Source organism: Cucurbita pepo, chromosome 12 (assembly GCF_057944985.1).
Source record: "Cucurbita pepo subsp. pepo isolate OVF chromosome 12, ASM5794498v1, whole genome shotgun sequence".
Classification (NCBI taxonomy): Eukaryota; Viridiplantae; Streptophyta; class Magnoliopsida; order Cucurbitales; family Cucurbitaceae; genus Cucurbita; species Cucurbita pepo.
The window spans coordinates 1502335-1522870 of record NC_141809.1 but is presented as its reverse complement, the minus strand read 5'-3'; the positions used below and the strand labels follow the sequence as shown (position 1 = coordinate 1522870).

Below are 20536 nucleotides of genomic sequence, written 5' to 3'. Positions count from 1 at the left end.
TGATGATGAGGACGAGGAAGGTGGTGGATTGATGGACCATCCCTTTCTCCCCTTAGTGGTTGGTGCACACTTCATTCCCACCCTCTTTCTCACTGTCTCCCACCTAATCCTATCCACTGTCTCTTATTTTCTAAATTACACGTGGGTCCCTGCTCGGGTTCGAATTTGTATCTAATAAGGTCGTAAATAAGTTCCTTAACTCTCGACCGTGTCTAATATAGATCTCTAAATTAAAAAAAAATGTCATATATAATCTCGAAACTTTTAATTATATATCTAATAAACCTCCGACATATTTAAGAAACAATTATATAAAATTTTTAATAAAAATTACAAATTTTAAATATTTGACACTAAATTTATAATTTTTATTTATTTATTTTTGTCTAATTTTACGGTGAAAGTACAAAAAAGTCCTTGACCGGTTCAACTAATAGAGGCGGGGCAGTTGGATCCAGCGTTACTTTATGACTCGGATTCCAATAAATCTGACGAGGGCAGAGATGGTAATAAAAAAAAAAAAGGAATTTTATTGACTTCTCATTTTAGTTGAATTTCTAAATATAGAATAACTCAGAAAAACATCAATAAAACATGAACCGACATGTCAAAATAAAATCCACAAGATTATTAAATTCATAAATGAATATTTTTGTCTTTTTTTTTTTAATTAGTTAAAATATAGAAAAAAATAATATTCAATAAAGAAGATAAAATTACGGCAAATTTAAGATTATTCTCTATTTTAAAAAGTTCCAATCCGTAATTTTAATTTTTTAACTATTTTATTTTATACTTTACTTTTTAGAGATGTTTTTTTAAAGTCAAATCCAAATATATAAAAAGTCAATAATATTTTCAACCATTCAAATTATTTATTACTGCTTTATTGACGTTAATTTAATAAAAAATGTAACTGCTCAGATTTACTGTCCTCTTTGAGGAAGGTTTCGACACTCTTATAAAGTGTGTTTTGTTCTCCTCCCCAATCAATGTGGGACATCACAATCTACCCCATTCGGGGCCAGCGTTCTCGCTGACACTCGTTCCTTTCTTCAACCAATGTGAGACCACCATCAAATCCACTCTCTTTGGGCCTAGCGTCCTTACTAACACACTGCCTCGTGTCTACCCCTTTCGGGAAACAGCCTCGTTGGCACATAGTCTGGCACCTGGGCTTTGATACCATTTGTAACCGTCCAAATCCACCGCTAACAGATATTGTCCTCTTTAAGCTTTTCTTTCTCAAATTAATGTGAGACCACCACCAAATCCACCCCTTTGAGGCCTAGCGTCTTTACTGGCACACTGCCTCGTGTCTACCCCCTTCAAAGAACAGCCTCGCTGGCACATAGTCCAGAATCTGGGCTTTGATACCATTTGTAACCGCCCAAATCCACCGCTAATCGATATTGTCCTCTTTAAGCTTTTCTTTCTCTAATTGATGTGAGACCACCACTAAATCCACCCCCTGTGAGGCCTAGCGTCTTTACTGACACACTGCCTCGTGTCTACCCCTTTCAAAAAACAACCTCGCTGGCACATAGTCCAGAACCTGGGCTTTGATACCATTTGTAACCGCCAAAATCCATTGCTAGAAGATATTGTTCTCTTTAAGCTTTCACGTTTCACCTCAAACATTTTATAATATATTTGATAAATTAAAAAAGAAAATATAAATTTACAAGAATCTAGCTAAATAATTACAATTGGATCCAAAAGCTTCCATTTAGAAACTCTCTTTCTTTTCTCTCTGGTTTTTTCTGTGTTCTCTGTGTGCTCCGCAGCACTTTACCGCTAGCAATTGCCCAAAGCTCGAGTTCAATCTGGCTCGAAAATGGCGGTAGCTGTTCATAACAGTTTTTGGGACAGAGTTACAGAGCTAACCAAGGTGGCTCAGCAAAAGGGAGTTGATCCTCTGCATTGGGCCATTCAGTTGTCTTCAAATTTGAACTCGTCGGGAGTCGTTTTGCCGTCAGTTGAGCTCGCTAACGTGCTGGTTTCGCACATTTGTTGGGATAATAATGAGCCTGTTTCATGGAAGTTTCTTGAGAAGGCGTTGATGTTGAATATCGTACCCCCAATTCTTGTTCTTGCCTTGCTCACAACCAGGTTCGTTTGCGGTTGTTTTTGTTCTCTGCTTATTTTGTGTATGTTTTCGTGGAATTTTGACGTATGAGTTCTGGAACGAGTTTTTTTTTTTTTTTTGTTAGTTGAGTGTAAATCTTGATTGATGTGATGGATATGGAGCTTGTTTGATAGAATTTGTTGCAACTGTGAAGAGATCGTGGAGATTCTTCTTTTTCAAGATGCTTGCTGCGTATGGAGCTCGTGTGTTCATGATCCTCTGTGCGCAAGTGGTTGTTGATTCTTGCCTGGATTGCGCTTACGTGATTCCATGGATTGTTTTTCAATTGAACTTCTGAAGTTATGAGCTGAATTGGAATTCGCTGAGCATGAATTTATCAGTTTGTCTGTACTTTACTAAATGGCAGCAGTTAGGTTTTGGGGTTTAAGCACGACTATGAGTAGAGCATAGTGCATTTGGGTTCAAGAATAGCCTTTGTTTGCTACGATCGATTGAGATCTGATCTGAATTTAATTTGTTTCCATTTCCTTTGTCAACTTATAATGAATAAGATTTAGTGTTGAAAATTGTTATTGCTTCTTTCTACAGGGTCATTTCAAGAAGACAATACCAGCCAGTAGCATATAGGCTCTATTTGGAACTTCTTCGAAGACACGCTTTTAAGCTGAAATCTCATATCCATGGCCTCAAATACAAAGAGTTAGTTTTATGATTGAGAAGGATAATGAAGTTCAAGCCTGTGACTTCAATTTTGCTGCTGTCTTTCTCTTTTATGTTGAATAATGCACTTGATCTTTTTGTGGGGGGGCTTCCAATTTAGAGTTTTTATTTTATTTTGATCAGTTTCAGCTACCAATCCTAGGGAGAGTTTTGTCTTATGGTTTTTCTCTTGTACGTTCTTTTTTCCTAAAAGAAATTAGGGGTAAGATGCTGTCATAGAAATTGTAGTGGTGATGTCTTACTACCTTCTCTGGATCTTGACATTCCTCTTGACCTTGATATGTTCAATTTTGGAATTTGGTTTTTCCTTTGGAAGCTATAATTCTACTTCATAGAATGAGGAAATGTTCAATTATCATTATCTTTTTTGTTATGATCCAACTTTTCGTGTTTTTTCATTATGGAGCTCGATATCTTGTTAAGCTTCCTGACCATGAGTTAGCAAATGGTAGAAACAGTGCCTACTTTTGTGCTTCACAGGACAGTAGCTGCTTAATAATCCATTATTATTTCCATGCCATCTTTTCTCCTATTAGATGTTCTGTGCATGTAGGAGAATATAAGAAAGAAAAAAAATGTTTCAGAATGAAAATGTCAATATACGAGATGATTTTAGATATTGGGGCTTGCTTAAACTTAATCCCAAAGATTTCTAATGATTTCTACCCTGGTAATGGGTTTATATATATTGTTTAATGCTTCTTATATTGTTGATGCTTTATGACAAATTTTGCAACACATGTTGTTTTACTCTGGAAGATTAGTGAATCATAGAATTATGAGTCTATAGATCAAGGCTTACTGAATAATATTTCTCTGTTGATACTACGACTTCAAATTTTGAGGATTAATTTATTCTATGCAGTACTTGAGAAAGAATGGATGGCTTTTGGTCGTAGTTTTGCTTCTTAGTGTCATGTATACATCTTTAATAATAAACCTCTCTCTTTGATACAGGATCATGGCATCTGTTGATGCTGTTCTTCGTCTTTCTGAGACATTCAATTTGCCAGCAGATGATCCTGGGACCCTTGTGGTTGAGTATATATTTTCAATTGTCTGGAAGTTGCTTGATGCAACACTTGTTGATGAAGGGTTATTGGATCTTATTGTGGAAGAGAAATCCAAATGGCCAACAGAACCTCAAGAAATGGAACTAGATGGTCACAATGGTTATGATGATAAATGGACTGAACAACGTGAGAGATTGCAGAATGTAAATGTTGAATTGACAATTGAGATAATTGGGAAATTTCTTCAAGATGCGGTTACTTCAAGGATTCTCCACTTGGCTTGCAGGAATATGTAAGGACATTCATCTATCAACTTAAAAACTCTAGCTTTTCTTGATGACTTCGAAGTATAACGGTATGAATAAAAGGACAAACTGTGCTATTCAACTTAACTAACCATAATTTTGCTATTTATATCACTAAAATTTTAGTCATAAACTATTGTGGCAAAGATCATAACCAGTTAAATGGTTGTCTTACCTTTTTTATCATTGTTTTCTTCAACCTTCTTCTTACAAATTTTCAGGCCTTCACATTGGGCAGATCTTATTCAAAGACTCCAGTTGCTTGGAGAAAATTCTTCGGTATTGAGAAAGTCAAAATCTTTGAACTCAGAGATTTTTCTGCAGTTCAATACTTGGACAATCTTCTCTCAAGAATTTAAACAAAATTCACAGAAGAAGTTCCATCCAATTAGAGCTTTTGGATCTCCGGCAGCTTCTGCTAGTTTGTGTCATAGAACTCGTTATTCTGCACTTTGGCTTCCACTTGATCTAGTTCTAGAAGATGCAATGGATGGATATCAAGTAGAAGCAACAAGTGCTATTGAAAAAATTACAAGTACAACTAATTTTTATCCCAAGTTTTCTACAATTTCTACTTATATGCACGAATCCTATCAGTTTGTACAAGAAAATTATACATGAAAGTGAATTTCATCTTTGTTTCTTGCAGGTTTGGTCAAAACCCTTAAGGCAATAAATGGAACCAGTTGGCATGATACCTTCTTGGGTCTCTGGATAGCAGCTCTTCGCCTTGTTCAAAGGGTTAGAGTTCTTTTGTCCTGAATAGATTATCTTCAGATTTTTATTGATAAAATGGACCATCCATTTTTGTTGTAGTTTGCTAGAAATCATGAAGCACTCAATACAAATATCTATTCTATATGTCAGTAGATCCTTAGTCAATTATGTTTTTTTTAGTTCGACAAATGTGGTGGTGAGATTATGACATCAAGTCAATTATGAAATTTCAATCAGTTTTTGATTTAACATTCTTTCCATAAATGTAACATGCAACTTAGATATTGGCATCTCTTTTTTTTTTTCCTTTCTTTCTGTTGCTCGATTGCTTTTTCGTCTGTCATTGTTGCAGAATACATTAATTTAATGTTCTCTTTTGATATTTATATTAGTTTATTTCATTGGTAAGATTTAGTAAAAGTGACTGATATTCTTATTTGCAAAACGTTGAAAAGGAAAGGGATCCCATCGAGGGGCCTGTGCCTCGCATAGACACTCGTCTATGCCTTCTATTGTGTATCACAGTCCTTGTGATTGCTGATCTGATTGAGGAGGAGGAAAGTACGACAATTGATGAAACAGAGTATGGTGCATCCAATCACTGGAAAGAAAAGAAGGCCCCTGGAAAGTGTCGGAATGAACTAATTTCTAGCCTACAGATATTGGGGGAATATCAGAGTTTGCTGACTCCTCCTCAGGGTGTTATCTCTGCATGCAATCAGGCGGCTGCCAAAGCAATGATGTTTATATCTGGAATCAGTGTTAGTAATGCATATTTTGAATGCATCAATATGAAAGATATGCCAATGAACTCTTGTGAGTATTCTATCTTCCTTATAAACATTAATTATAATAGTTATGAAATCCATTGGCACATGGTACCAAAACCGATATACTAATGCATATTTTATGAAAGACATGCCAATGAACTTGTGAGTATTATCTTTTCTTCATAAGTATCAACTATAACATCAATTATAATAGTTATGAAATCCATTGGCACATGGTACCAAAACAAATATAATAATGCATATTTTATGAAAAACATGCCAATGAACTTGCGAGTATTATCTCTTCTTCATAAGTATCAATTATAACAATTATGAAATCCACTGGCACATGGTACCAAAACTAATATAATAAAAAAGAATACTTGTGGTCCTGGATCCGTGCGTGGTAGATGATGCCTGCTCACGTGCTCTGTAAATGTTCTGCCCCCCTTGAACTGTTTGTTGTGAATGTATGCTTTACTCTCATATGATAAGATGTTTTGGCCTGGAGAAGAAAACCGTGGGTAAATCCAATCATTATATTGAAAGAGTTCGTGTTTGATATTCTAGTATGGTAGGATAAAAGTTCCAAATTAATTTGGTTGCATGTCCAATTAATAGTACACGAGAAAATTGCAGGGTAAGAGACTCGTGGCAATATAAGCACATATGACATTTATATTCTTCAGAATGCGTTGTTTAATTCTGATGTTCTAGTATGGTGTAGATCACTTCTATTTTTCTGTGCATGTTTTACTTATGTGAAGTATTATTCAATATAATTCATTGTTCTGTTTTCTTTCTTCGTTTTTTTTTTTTTTTTTATTTCCAGCCTTTATTTATTGCGAGTCCCATACATTATTGGATTCTTTTGACGCTTCTTTTTCTCAAAGAATGTGTTTTCTCAGTGTACGAGTATTTGGTCCTTTAAAGGAGAAGCTAGTGGCCTGGGGCTCTGTTATGTCCTAATGTAATTTTATTTTGTGCCCTTAGCAGCTGGAAATATGCGTCATTTGATAGTTGAAGCTTGCATTGCAAGAAATCTCTTGGATACATCTGCATACTTTTGGCGAGGCTATGTGAACGGTTGCATTAATCAAATGCCTCAAAGTATACCACCCCAAGCACCTGGTTGGTCAGCTTTCGTGAAGGGGGCTCCACTTAATCATATAATGATAAAGGTCTTAACTTCAACTCCTGCTTCAAGGTATACATGATTGAATGAACCTACTTTTGGCCCTTTTGGTTTTTTCCTTTTCTGTTTGGACATTGGAAGTCTGAAATTCATATCAAAAAGACTTGAAATGCCATCAAGTTTTTCATTCAATGTTTGTGCTGGTTTCCTTGTTGTGAAGGAAGCTCCACCAAAATTAAATGATTATATATAACTTGAGAATTCACACGGGAGATTACGCATAGAATACTTCTATAATCTTTATTTGTTTCTCTTCAGACTGGTTTTGCTTTTAACTGTTACTGGGTTTTGCTTTGAATAAATGTGATAAACCTAATTATACTTCTAATTAATTGGTTTGTTCCAATACAAGAAAAACAAAAACAAAGCACATCAAAGAACATGTGTAAATAAGATATTGCTCACTCACAACACCCAAAGGGATTACAAATGTGAAAATGAAAGAAACCTTCAACTGATAAAAAGACAATCATTACAAGTATTTCTAAAATGATTGCTAATGCATGGATATGACCGAGCAGGTCGTTTGGTTGGTACCTGCATGCTAGATCACTTGAGCCTTTGTTGTGCTATGCCCAACACACTCCTATACCTAAGACAATATTGGATTGAATTAGTAATAGGTCGAGTAACGGTAATGGTTGCATACCTTAATGAACGTTTGTTCCCTCTATTTATATGTTTCCCTTCCTGACATGTGTGTCAAGGTCGTACAATGTGTTGGCTGAAATCATGGAAAATTGGGATATAGCCTCCGCTCAATTAACACCCAGCTTGAAGACCATGTCCTTTTTATGTGGATGGCCTCACTCCTCAGCCTGGCCCTGAGGGCCAGTCGGGGGGAGGCCTTTCTCTCTGCCTCGGGGGCCCGCAGCCCAGCTCTTGGGTCTGCCCTGGTCCATGGGCCATGTTTGGTCCACTTTATGCTGTAAGGAAAATCCTTCACCTCCGAACTTGTTACTAGATTTCTTCAAAAAACTTATGGTTCCTCCCAATGCAAAGATCCCACCCACACCCAGTATGATAGCACTAGTCCTCTGTAGTTCAGTTTTTCTGCCATTGTGGCCATGACCCAAACATACGACGTTCAAAGAATGTTTGGCATAGGATTGGCAAAGTAATGTAATTGAGAGAATGCGTCATATATTGATTTGATCAAATATGGATGACTTTCAGATTAGCTCTTGTTTATTTATGGCCTGTTCTTCAGTTGTTTATTTATTTATTTATTTTTTTATTTTTATTGTAAATTTACCAAAAGGTCTGAATTTTAAACTCATGGGTTTGATGGAAGCTTAGCTGAACTGGAGAAAATATTTGAGATAGCAGTAAAAGGATCAGATGAAGAGAAGATATCTGCAGCAACCATTCTTTGTGGGGCTTCCTTGATCCGGGGCTGGAATATTCAGGTGACCATTGAAAGATAATATACTACATAAATTTTCTTTTTCCGGTCTCTTCACATTCCCTCTATTTTAACCAGACAAGTATATTTAATGGTATTATGATCTACTACTATGCAGGAACATACTGTCCATTATATTACTAGGTTACTTTCTCCTCCAGTTCCCAAAGATTACTCTGGATGTGAAAGTCATTTGATAGGCTATGCTCCAATGCTGAATGTGCTTATCGTTGGAATAGCATCTATTGATTGTGTTCAGATTTTTTCTCTACATGGTTTGGTACGTTCTTCATTGCTAGCCTCATATTTATGTTGAGACACTATTATGTTACTGATTGAACTAGATCCATTTACTTTGATGTACTTGTTCTGGAAAAAATGAGGTTCTTCCCGTTGTTAGGAATACTTTTTTTTTTAACAAAAAAGGATAAGAAATGATTTTATTGATGTAAACAAGTAGAAAACAGATCCAGAAAACAAGACGTGTTATAGAAAGGTCCTTTCATTAGCCTATACAGAAGAAAGCAATTTGCTAGGAAAGATATTTGTTCTATGGTAACATGAAGAAAGGGGAAAAAAAAGAAATGACGTCCTAGCATATTATATTTGAGAGTTTAGTATTTGAGTTGCACCCGATAAAATTTGTAGAATATTAAATCTTAGGTAGATGACCACCGTGGCTTGAACCTATTCTCTTTGAGCGACATAATGGTGGTTCATACTTTATCTAAGATTTGAGAGTTTAGTATTTGCGATGCACCTGAAGATCCAATGAATCCACACTTTTTCCTAAACCTCTTATTTCTTATACTGCCATGAGAAATTCCTAATCCACCATGTTGTGTGTCTTCTCTAAATCTATCTTGAAGACCAACATTTCTTCTTCGCTCTCTTCTGATCAGCCACCAATTAATCGACTAAACTATCACCGGAATACACAATTTGCTTGTTCTTGGTAAGTACTACCTGGTTCTTGAATATAGTAGTTTTAGGCAAGATGAATTTTATCCTATAAATACCGGTGCCTGGTGGGCCTGGAACGTGCTATATCACCAGCTATGAGGGTTTTAGGGATTAGACTTATGCAGTCTCCGTTTATGCTTGAGTTGAGGATATAATTAAGTTATGAGCCAATTTTCATGGAATAACCTCCATGAAACACCATCGAACCAACTTTCTACAAAATTATGGAAAAAATTCTTGGAACACTGCAATTAAATTTTAATGGCTTTCCAGTTCTGTTTGAGGATTCCTCCCACATGCTCATCTGATTCACGCACCTTAAAATACCAGAAGCTTTATTGCCAAGAAAACGTCATCCCTGAAATGTTTTTCCTATTTTTTTTCTTTTTTAAAAAGAACAAATCTTCTGTCAAAACCAACAGGTTTCTTACATGGCTAAGGAACCCTTAGAGAGCTTTTCAATCATTTTGGAGCAAGAAGAATGGTTCATGGATTCTGATAAGTTCAGTGGTGTGGTGTTAAAATCTCTTAGTTTTCGACTGTTGATTGAGAACAGACCCAGGTTTATGGTTGGTTACTGATTATAAGGAGATCATGCTTGATTCTAGGAAGATAAGGGGCTTGATGTTAACTCGCTAAGAAACTTTAAAATGCACCATCAACCATTTTAAAATATATAATATAAATGTCCATGAGTCTAGCCCAATGGGTAAGGCATCTACACTTCCTCTTAAGATCGCATCCTCTTAAGATCGCATCCTCTTAAGATCGCATGTTTAAATCTCCACCTAAAATAAATATCCATAAACATTCTCCACATTTTTTTTTTAATGTAGTTTTATTTTGTTGTTCTAAACTTTTTCAAAATGAGATTCCAACCTCCACCCATCAATTTCATTAGGCTTTCATTGATATGTGTTCTAGGTTCCACAACTTGCATGTTCACTGATGCCAATCTGCGAGGTTTTCGGATCGTGTGTTCCAAACCTCAATTGGACCTTAACAACAGGGGAAGAAATCTCTGCTCATGCCGTGTTTTCAAATGCGTTTACTCTTCTCTTAAAGCTTTGGAGATTTAACCATCCTCCTCTAGACCATGGAGTGGGTGATGCACCGACGGTTGGGTCTCAACTCACTCCAGAATATCTACTATTAGTGAGAAATTCCCATCTAGTATCTGGAAATGTCCACAAAGATCGCAATAAAATGAGACTTTCAGCTGTAGCAAGTTCCTCTTCCCCCCAACCAATATTTGTAGACTCATTTCCCAAATTGAAAGTCTGGTATCGACAACATCAAGCATGTATAGCGTCAACCCTCTCTGGTCATGTTCATGGCAACCCAGTTCATCAGACTGTTGATGGACTTCTTAACATGATGTTCCGAAGAATTAATGGGGGAAATCAATCTTTAACTTCAGTTACTTCTGGAAGCAGTAGTTCTTCCGGGCCTGGAAATGAAGATTCTTCTTTAAGACCTAAATTGCCTGCCTGGGATATAATGGAAGCTGTTCCTTTTGTGATTGATGCTGCTCTAACAGCCTGTGCTCATGGAAAGCTTTCTCCTCGTGAGTTGGCTACAGGTCAGTATGAATACTGGTTGGATGAATTTCACGTAATTTTTGTATATCTTGTTCATGATTGAGCTGTAATATCTTTTATATTTCTTCTTATGTTATCGAGGGAGCACATAAACTGTAAATTTACAGTTTTCTACAATCACGCCAGAAATCTAAGCTGCTATGCAATACATTTTGTTGAAGCTTGTCTGAACTTTGGATTTCTCCCAAGTTGTGTAATTAAGAAGTGAATTTGAAATAAAGCTCTCATACCTGATTTTGAAATGAACAGACTTTATATCTAATCAATTATTTCTTTTCATGTAATCATTCCAGGACTTAAAGATCTAGCAGATTTTCTACCAGCATCTTTAGCAACCATAGTGAGCTACTTTTCTGCAGAAGTAACTCGGGGATTATGGAAACCTGTTTTTATGAATGGATCAGATTGGCCCAGCCCAGCAGCAAATCTTTCTAATGTTGAAGAGCAGATCAAGAAAATCCTAGCTGCTACCGGCGTTGATGTCCCTAGCCTGGCTGCAGGTTTGGTCATTCTAATCACTGTAAACTTCTAAATGATAATATTTAAGTTTGATTATGCATTTCAAGATAACTTCCAAAGTAAACCAACGACACAGCATTCACATGGATTTATGTTTGATTGTTCAAGTGTAAGTTAGGGGCTTCATGTTGTTTGTAATCACCGGTTCAGTCAAGCACCTTCTAAATTTATACACTCCATTAAAGGTTCAATCAAAATATGAAAAAATCCAATCAGAAAGAAAAACCTTATTAGTCTCGTGCATAAATCTATCAACCCCATAATGAAATTGGTTAATAACGACTTTTTTATCTGTGATTTTTGTAGGGGGAAGTTCTCCAGCCACACTTCCTCTGCCCTTAGCTGCCTTTGTAAGCCTTACTATAACCTACAAAATAGACAGAGCATCCGAACGTTTCCTCAATTTGGCTGGCCCGGCCTTGGAGTCTCTCGCAGCTGGTTGCCCCTGGCCATGCATGCCAATTGTTGCTTCCTTGTGGACTCAAAAAGCCAAACGTTGGAGTGATTTCCTGGTCTTTTCAGCATCTCGTACAGTTTTCCTTCAGAATTGCGATGCTGTGGTTCAGCTTCTCAAAAGCTGCTTCACTGCCACCCTTGGCCTAACTGCCAATCCCCTCTCAAATCATGGGGGTGTTGGGGCCCTTCTTGGCCACGGATTTGGATCTCATTTCTGTGGTGGGATTTCTCCTGTTGCTCCAGGAATTCTTTTTTTACGTGTCTACCGATCAATTAGAGACGTCGCACTATTGGTTGAAGAGATCCTCTCTCTTCTGATGGATTCTGTACGAGAAATAGCTTGTAATGGTGCTCGAAAAGAGAGATCGGGGAAACTGAGAACAACCAATAACGGAAAAAGATATGGACAGATTTCACTATCTTCAGCAATGATTCAAGTAAAGCTTGCAGCTTCACTTGGAGCTTCATTAGTATGGCTATCAGGTGGTTTAGTACTGGTTCAATCTGTGATAAAAGAAACATTGCCTTCTTGGTTCATTTCAGTTCACAGGTCCGAGCAAGAGGAATGTTCAGAGGGGATAGTTTCCATGCTTGGGGGATATGCATTAGCTTACTTTGCAGTGTTATGTGGGGCTTTTGCTTGGGGCACTGACTCTTCATCATCTGCATCAAAGAGGCGTCCCAAAATCCTAGGTGTTCATATGGAGTTTCTTGCAAGTGCCCTTGATGGAAATATATCACTAGGTTGTGATTGGGCCACATGGCGTGCCTACGTGACCGGGTTCGTGAGCCTAATGGTTGGTTGCACACCGAGCTGGGTTCTTGACGTAGATGTAGAAGTATTGAAACGATTGAGTAATGGGCTCAAGCTATGGAATGAAGAAGAGCTTGCTCTTGCATTGCTTGGACTTGGTGGGGTTGGTACCATAGGTGCAGCTGCTGAACTGATAATTGAAAGTGAGGCTTGAGTTTATTCAGCCATTTTTGTATTCTTTTAGGTTGATTTCTAAGAGTTAGAATTAGTTGTACTATAGCTTTCTTCCAAGTCAGTCTTGTAACCATCAGTAGAGAACTTTGTAACAAGTTCTTCCATTGTGCACGAAAATTAACAAATGTAAATTGGTCCATTTCCCCTTCCCCCATATTTCGAAGATCAATACAAAGAGATCCGGGTTATAACAAATGCTTTATAACTTTACCCGGACCTATGGTTCATAGACTCGGAGTCAAATTCTTGAGTCCTAAGGTCCTATATCTAGGTGTCGACTCTAAACACGTATTTCTCCTCTTTTGATAGGACTTTATGGCCTCGTGATGATATAGCAGATGGTACCAAAGAGTTAATTGACCAAAGTTTTCATGGTTTCCCATGTCCATAATTCTTCATACAACACCACTGCATCCAGGTGATCTTATCATCCTTTGACTTTGCATTGCTTTCCTCACCAAAGATGCATCCTCCCATAACCCTGCATCGGCGTATAAGTTCGACAGGAGGACTCGACCTGCCCCGTGGGACGGTTCCAATCTAGCTAAATTCTCTGCAGCTCTTTCACCTATTTCGACTTCCCCATGTGTTCTGCAAGCTGCCAATAATGTGCCCCATATCACAACATCTGCCTTCATTGGCATGGTTCTTATAGTTTCCTCGGCTTCCCTTAATCGCGCAGCTCTGCCTAACAGATCGACTAGACATCCATAATGCTTAATGTTCGGTTCTACGCCATATACACTCTTCATGCTCCAGAAATATCTCTCCCCAAGCTCAACCAAACCAGCATGGCAACACGCACCAAGGACCCCAAGGAATGTGATCGAGTTGAGCTTGATAATACGTCTTTGCAAGTCGGAAAAGATTTCAAGAGACAAATTCGCATGCCCGTGCATCGCCAATCCACATATGATGGCGTTCCACGGTGAGACTGTGGAGGCCTTGTCTCTGATCTGATAAAACACATCCATGGCAGTGCTGATACTTCCACATTTGGCATACATGTCAATGACTGCAGCACTCAAATTATCATTAAGAGGAATGGCTTTGTTGCAAACATACTCATGCGCCCATCTTCCTTCTGCCAGTTTACCTGAAGCTGCAATGGCTGAGAAAACACTAACCATGGTGATCTCGTTCGGCTCGAGACCGCTGACCACCATTCCATGGAAAAGCTCTAAAGCCATATCAGGTAACTCATTCTGTGCATAACCAGAAATCATGGTGCTCCATGAAAACACATCTTTTTCAGGCATCACATCAAATATTTGCCTTGCTTGATCAATCATTCTGTTCTTCATGAAGCCCACAATGAGGGCATTTGAAGTTGCTAGATGACTCTTATCACTTACCTGGTACTGCAAATAAGCAAGCTCAATCCTTCCACAAGCTGAATAGAAACTAATGAGAGTTGCTTGCATGAAATCATAACAATCAAAACCAGTTTTCACTATGATTGAATGGAGCTGCCTGCCCTCATCAATTGAAATTGACTGCCCACAAGCAGAAAGCAAATCAACAATCATCACTTCATTGGGATGAAGATCACTTTTTCTCATTGCAGAAAACATCAACAAAGCTTCCCTTAATTGTTTCACTTGCACAAACCCATCAATCATTGTAGCCCAAGAAATCACATCTCTTTCTGGAATCCTATCAAACAACTCTATTGCTTTATCAACAAGGCCTGATTTTACATACCCTTTTAACATCACATTCCATGAAACAGTATTACGCACTGGCATCTCATTGAATAACCTCCTAGCATCTTTTAAACTTGAACAAACACAATACATGTGCAGCAAATTTGTGGAAATAAGAACAAGACCAATGAAATGTAGCTTTATTACCAGTGCATGGAGCATCAAGCAATTCCAAATCCCACCAATATGTGAACATGCTGACATGACACTTGCAATTGTCACTTCATTTGGGGCCACACCTGCAGACCTCATATCCTTGAAAATCTCAATTGCTTCCCTCCAACAATCATTCTGTGCCAAACCCAAAATCATGGTGGTGTAAGAGACGCATCCTCTTTCAGGCATTTTGTCGAACAGCTGGCGTGCGTTCTCCAATTGGCGAAGTTTAACATACCCAGATAACATGATGTTACAAGATACAGAATCCAGGCCAGAACACGAATCAAACAACAATCTGGCATCGGCAATATGTCCACATTTGGCATACATATTAATCAAGCTATTAAGGATGAAAGTATTGGAATCAAACCCAGATTTGAGGACGGCGGCATGGATTTGCTGCCCTTGAAAAATAGCTGAACTGGATGCGCAGGACTTCAAGGCTGAGACCAAGGAGAGCTCGTAATCCAAGCATTTGCCTGAAGGTCTGCCATTGAAGAATGAGGTAAGATTGTGGAGAGGCCGTGAAGAAGGTCCGATTGGGGAGAAGGTGGAAACCCATTTGGGATAAAGCGGAGTAAATGAAAGAGGAATCGTAATACGTCGAGGGAACAATTTGGGTATCGCAAAAACGAGCATGAGAGGAAACCATCTAGTATCACTCAACAAGTTCTGTATAAATCCCGATCTCCATGGATATATATATTTCTATCTCTCTCTCATTCCCTCTTCCTCGTCGTCGTGCAGAATCGATCAGTCAGCGAGAGCCCGAAGGGAAAAGAAGAATGAGAAGACCACCTAATAGGTTGAAGTTGATTCATCATTTTGAACGACAAGATGTGAAATTTTGAGATGTGAAATTTTAGAAGATTGATTGATGAATTGTAATTTGTAAAAAAATAAAAATAAAAAACTTGTTTTAATATAGTTCAGCTCGTTAAAAACACTATCATCTCATCGAGTAAATTATCAAAATTTTGAATCAAATTTCAAAAGCAAAAATAAATTCTCAAAATTACTCTAAAAAAAAGCGATTGATTTTTTAAAACATCTATCGAAATTATATCGAAGTTATATGACAAAACATAGAAACCTATGGATGAAAATAGATTGAAAAAAACGTATTCCAAACTGACATATCGCCTCGTGTCTATCCCCTTTGGGGAGTAGTGAGAAGGCTAGCACATCATCCCGTGTCTGACTCTGATACCATTTGTAACGACCCTAGCCCAAGCTCACCGCTAGTACATATTGTCCTGTTTGGACTTTCCCTTTCGAGCTTCCCCTCAAGGCTTTAAAACGTGTCTGCTAGGGGAAAGATTCCACAACCTTGTAAAAGGTGTTTTGTTCTCCTCCCAACCAATATGGGACATCACAGAATACCTATTAAAACTTGTGTTCGTTTCCCGTTACCACACGAATTAAAAGTTCGACATATACAAAAAGATATTCCTCGATTTTTAACGACTCATTACCGTACAACTAAAGCTATATTAGTGTTATTTCAACCCCATCTACATGGGCAGAGAACCACTAAATAGATCCAAAGAGAGAAAATATAAGGGAAAAAGAAGAAAATAATGTTCCCATCACACTTACAAGATGGAGCAGGAGATATAACTATCATAGTCTGTGGTTTTATTTGCAGTAAGTTTGGTTTCCATTTCCATTTCCATTTCCATGGGCGATGAAGAATCTCCCAGGATAATGCAGCCTGTTTCTGGCAATGAATATTCACTGTGTTATATAGTATATGTTCTTATAAAAGAAAGCTCTAGTCATCCATATGTTTCAGAAAGAGCATCTCAAATTAAGTAAAATGATGGGAAGAGAAAGTAAGATATCTGGAAGGTCTTCTCGATAGCGAAGTCGCTACCGACGATCAGTGATGATCTCCTCCCCCGTTAAGATCCAGTGTTGCCAGAACCCTGCGGAAAATGGCAGCATTGAAGATTACTAATGTGATCGAAAAATCAAACAAGGATTTTCTTGAGCAAATCATAAGGTCAGAAATGTGCATGAGATTGTTCATCAGTGAAAACATGTTTTTCCTAACATAATGAGGATACAATATGAAGATGATCTTCATAGTAAATGTAAGATGTGCTATACAGCTTCCTTAGTTCATCAGAAATAGAAATCCAAAACCTTTCTAAGTACTAAATGTTAGGCACACTGCATCAGAGTTTGACAATCTTACTTTCAAGGTCTTGAATATTCAGTTATGTTCTTATAGATCTTGCCAATATATATCATCAGGAACAAATTCTAAAAATCTTGCCAACTAACCCAACAAACATGTTTGAAATTTTGAATGCTTGACTTGAACAAAGGCAAAAGAAATCCCTGTTATTTGCTTTCTGAAACAAAGAACTTGAAGCAGATTTAACTTCGTACGAAAATGATATGGATTCAGGTTTGATATAGCTCAATGCAAGCTCGATGTAAAGAGTCGGTACAAAAGCTGAAATGAGAAAGACACTAGAATCTACAGCCTATTGATATGTTTGTTTACTACTCGCCAGTCAGTAGTGCGCCAGGAATCGGGATGAATTGTGTAATAGCTCAAGCCCACCGCTAGCAGATAATGTCCTCTTTGGACTTTTCTTTTCAGGCTTCCCCTCAAGGTTATAAAACGCGTCTACCATAGAGAGGTTTCCACACCCTTATAAAGGATGTTTCGTTCTCCTCTCCAACCGATGTGGGATCTCACAATCCACCAAATCTACCAACCTCTCCCTAGCAGACGCGTTTTAAAAACTTTGAGGGACAGACCAAAAAAGGCAATATCTACTAGCGGTGGGCTTGGGTCGTTACGCATTGGGTTCCCATTCCATTTTCCCACATGGGGTAAAACAGGAAATTAGGACAAAATTACCAATCCATAGATCCTGCAAGTTATATTACAGTTTTCATGCTTCCACATCTTTTGTGAAACTGAAACCAGTGAAGTAAAATAGGATGAAGCTAGCCACACAACTAGATGATCATAATTAGCTTCCCAGGAAAGAAAGGCTACATGCATATATAGAAGAACATCGATAAAATTGCTGAAACACTACGTGACAAGACTTGACTTGTTAAGCATTTTCATAGAGTAAAAAAGCTAACCAAGTATTGGGTATATCTTTTTTATTGAAAAACCTCTGATGAATCTCACTCATGTTGAACAGGTTCATAATAACCAATGAGTCTGGTTCAAGTTGTTTTGTGTCAAGAGGTTGATTATTTGGCAACATATCGACACAAATAAATTCGTGTGGTTTTTGTCGAAGCAAAATAAAGCTATAGCATCATTGTGTAGATCAAGAATAATCCAAACGTGTTCCTACTTCCTAATAAAGTGATTAGCTTTTGGAAGTCCTGGAAAGGTGAGGTTTAAAGTCAACACTAAAGTTTTGTGGAATTGTGTGGTAGGAAAGAAACCAAAGAGATTTGAAGGAAAAAGGTTTTGTTAAGATATTTGTGCGGTAATGTACAGCAAACCTCCTCATGGTGGTGCTCTCACAAAAAATTCTGTTGTAATTCGAGCCTCTCCATAGATTTTTTTTGCAATTGGAAGTGTGAGATCCTACATCGGTTGGGGAGGAGAACGGAACATTCTTTATAAGAGTGTAGAAACCTCTCCTAGCAAACACGTTTTAAAAACCTTGAGGGGAAGCCTGAAAGGGAAAGCCCAAAGAGGACAATATCGGCTAGCGGTGGGCTTGGGCGGTTACAAGAAGCCTCTTCTTTTATGGTCCTTTCGAGAAGGAGTTTTCTCTGCCCAGCCCGCTCCTAGGCTGTTTTCTTGGGTTTTTTTAGCTATGATAATGTTCCAGAATGCATCATATACCAATGCCAGGGTTCATTAAAACAATTAGATATGGTCTATTAGGTAAATCATGACTGAAAAAGAAATCGGGTAAAGCTCGCAAGGTTAAGTAAATAAAACATCAACTAGAGCTAAACACCATGCATACATAAAATTTAGTTAGAAGCTAGGAGAACAGAACATCAATGCTTCAACCTAGTCCAATAATTGCTAACCAGAAACAAATTACTTGGGGTATGCTAACCGAGTCCCTGAAACTTGCTTGCATAGCTTCCCACTGAAAAATAATTAACCAACTTTGAAGAATGGACCCAAGAGTGAAGAGAACTTGCATCAAATGGGGGAAAAAACGACTAAACATCTTCTCTAGATCAAAACATGAAACAAGAAGCTATCTCCCTAAAAATAATATTTGCACCAGGAAGAACAAGTTTGAAAGTAAGTTTACATAAATTGAATTTCACCATCCTCAATAGATGTCAAAAAGGGGGAAGAAACAGAAGATAGTACTATACCGACCGAGAACGGTATGAATTTAAATATGAGCTCAGAAACAAAACAGGGCAAGTAAAGACTATGAGGGACTCTGCAACTATGAGTCCAGGATGCAAGGTTAGCTACAGAATTAGTTTTCATTTAACAATTCAGTCCAGAACTTGAATTTATGAGCATCACTATGAGGGACTCTGCAATACTTAAAAATCCTGATACCTGTGTCAATGGGAATTGATCTGATCGACATTTTTTCTTGTTGAAAAATCAACGTATAAAAGGAAGATGTATAATAGATTTTGATTCACCAAACTGAAATAAGATAGTCTTCCTCTTCCATAATCTTAACTGAAATACTAGACAGGGGAAGAAATTTCATCCCAGTTTCAAAATGAGTTGAATACTAAGGTTCGTCCAGAGTTTCATGTATGTCACAGGGACATCAATAAATGCTATCTAAATTCAGATACACCATTTTCCTTCATCATTTTGTTTTCAGTTTTGGGGTTTTGCAAGGGAGAAGGAGGTCGTGATAATTTCAGCAGAACAGACCCAATTCTAGAATTACAAAACAAGAGCGGAAGAGATCAAGCCTTTGAATGATCAGAGCAAACAAAAACAATCCCCAAAAAAGATTCATGGGCACTGTATCGGATAAATAATGAACTTACTTCTTATGCCGCCGCCCGCGCTTAGTCCCCCAGCCTTCAAGCTTCGCGATGGGGCAGCCACAGCGCGCCCGGAAGAGCAGAACAGCTCGGCCATTGGGTGGTGCCATCTTCCTCAGCTCGGACCTCAAGCACTCATAATCCGGATTGGCCACATTACCACCTTTCCACGGCAATTTATCTATCTCCTTCGACCCATTCTTCACACACTCCTCCGTTTGCAATTGCAGATCAAACTCCATAGCTTTTTTCAACCCTTTACATCCCGGCTTCGCGCATTTCCTCGATCTGGCGCCACAACATATCTCAAACACGCCAATAGTTACACAGAAGAACAACAAAAACCCAGCAATAAACGGAAACGGAAACGGAAATTGAGGAAGCTGCGGGGCTGAATGCGATAAGAGAATCGACAGAGAGTTGAAAATGTAGGAGAAATATGACGTTACAAGAAAGGTACCAGAAAAGAGAACAAGAATGAGAATAAGAAGGTCAAGGGTTGCCGATGGCGAATGTTTACAGAGAAGAGAATTGCTAGGGTTAGGGTTTGCAGAAGTCTTGGATTTGGGAATTGACGACGATGAGGAGAGAATCGAGGACGGAGGCATGGCGGTGGTCGGAACCAGAAGATTGCGCATGTTATAGAGAGAGCCCAATGAGAGCTTCGCAATAATGGAGTTCACAGTTTGGGAAAAATAAGGGATCTGACTGTAAAAAGGGGATTTGAGAGAGAGAGGAAGATTGAAGAAGAAGAAGAAGAAGATGATGATGAAGAATGGCGCACATTAGCGAAGTGGTGGTGACGGACCGGAGATTGTGGGCCGTCTGATTGAGTATTTAACACGCGCCACGGAGGAGAGTGGCTGAGAATAGGGAAGAAACACAATATATTTTTAATATATATAATTAATTAATTTGTTTTTCCGGTAAAGTTGATGAAATTATGTTTAAATGAC

At 38.1% G+C, this 20536-nt stretch overlaps 3 protein-coding genes across 4 annotated transcripts; 1 reads left to right on the top strand and 2 right to left on the bottom strand.

The window, feature by feature from the left end:
• The first annotated feature begins 1702 nt into the window (after positions 1–1702).
• On the top strand, positions 1703–12936 carry LOC111806891 (mediator of RNA polymerase II transcription subunit 33A). Of its 2 annotated transcripts, none has more exons than XM_023692405.2 (12): positions 1703–2112; positions 2678–2788; positions 3767–4114; positions 4349–4662; positions 4777–4868; positions 5300–5660; positions 6611–6821; positions 8104–8218; positions 8333–8494; positions 10102–10759; positions 11072–11278; positions 11604–12936. In XM_023692405.2, the coding sequence occupies exons 1-12, from the start codon at positions 1838–1840 to the stop codon at positions 12719–12721; spliced, it is 3972 nt and encodes a 1323-aa protein (XP_023548173.2). In that variant the 5' UTR covers positions 1703–1837; the 3' UTR covers positions 12722–12936. The 2 variants fall into 2 exon arrangements, with proteins under 2 accessions (XP_023548173.2, XP_023548172.2); XM_023692404.2 differs by having other exon boundaries at positions 6608–6821.
• MEF18 (mitochondrial editing factor 18) lies at positions 12806–16342 on the bottom strand. The gene is made up of 2 exons (XM_023692406.2): positions 16206–16342; positions 12806–15404 (listed from the first exon to the last, which is right to left on the bottom strand). Exon 2 carries the CDS (start codon positions 15243–15245, stop codon positions 13137–13139), a length of 2109 nt encoding a protein of 702 aa, XP_023548174.2. The 5' UTR covers positions 15246–15404; positions 16206–16342; the 3' UTR covers positions 12806–13136.
• LOC111806893 (Ribosomal protein L34e superfamily protein) lies at positions 16224–20455 on the bottom strand. The gene is made up of 2 exons (XM_023692408.2): positions 19584–20455; positions 16224–16534 (listed from the first exon to the last, which is right to left on the bottom strand). Exons 1-2 carry the CDS (start codon positions 20216–20218, stop codon positions 16489–16491), a joined length of 681 nt encoding a protein of 226 aa, XP_023548176.1. The 5' UTR covers positions 20219–20455; the 3' UTR covers positions 16224–16488.
• Between the last annotated feature and the right edge of the window lie 81 nt (positions 20456–20536).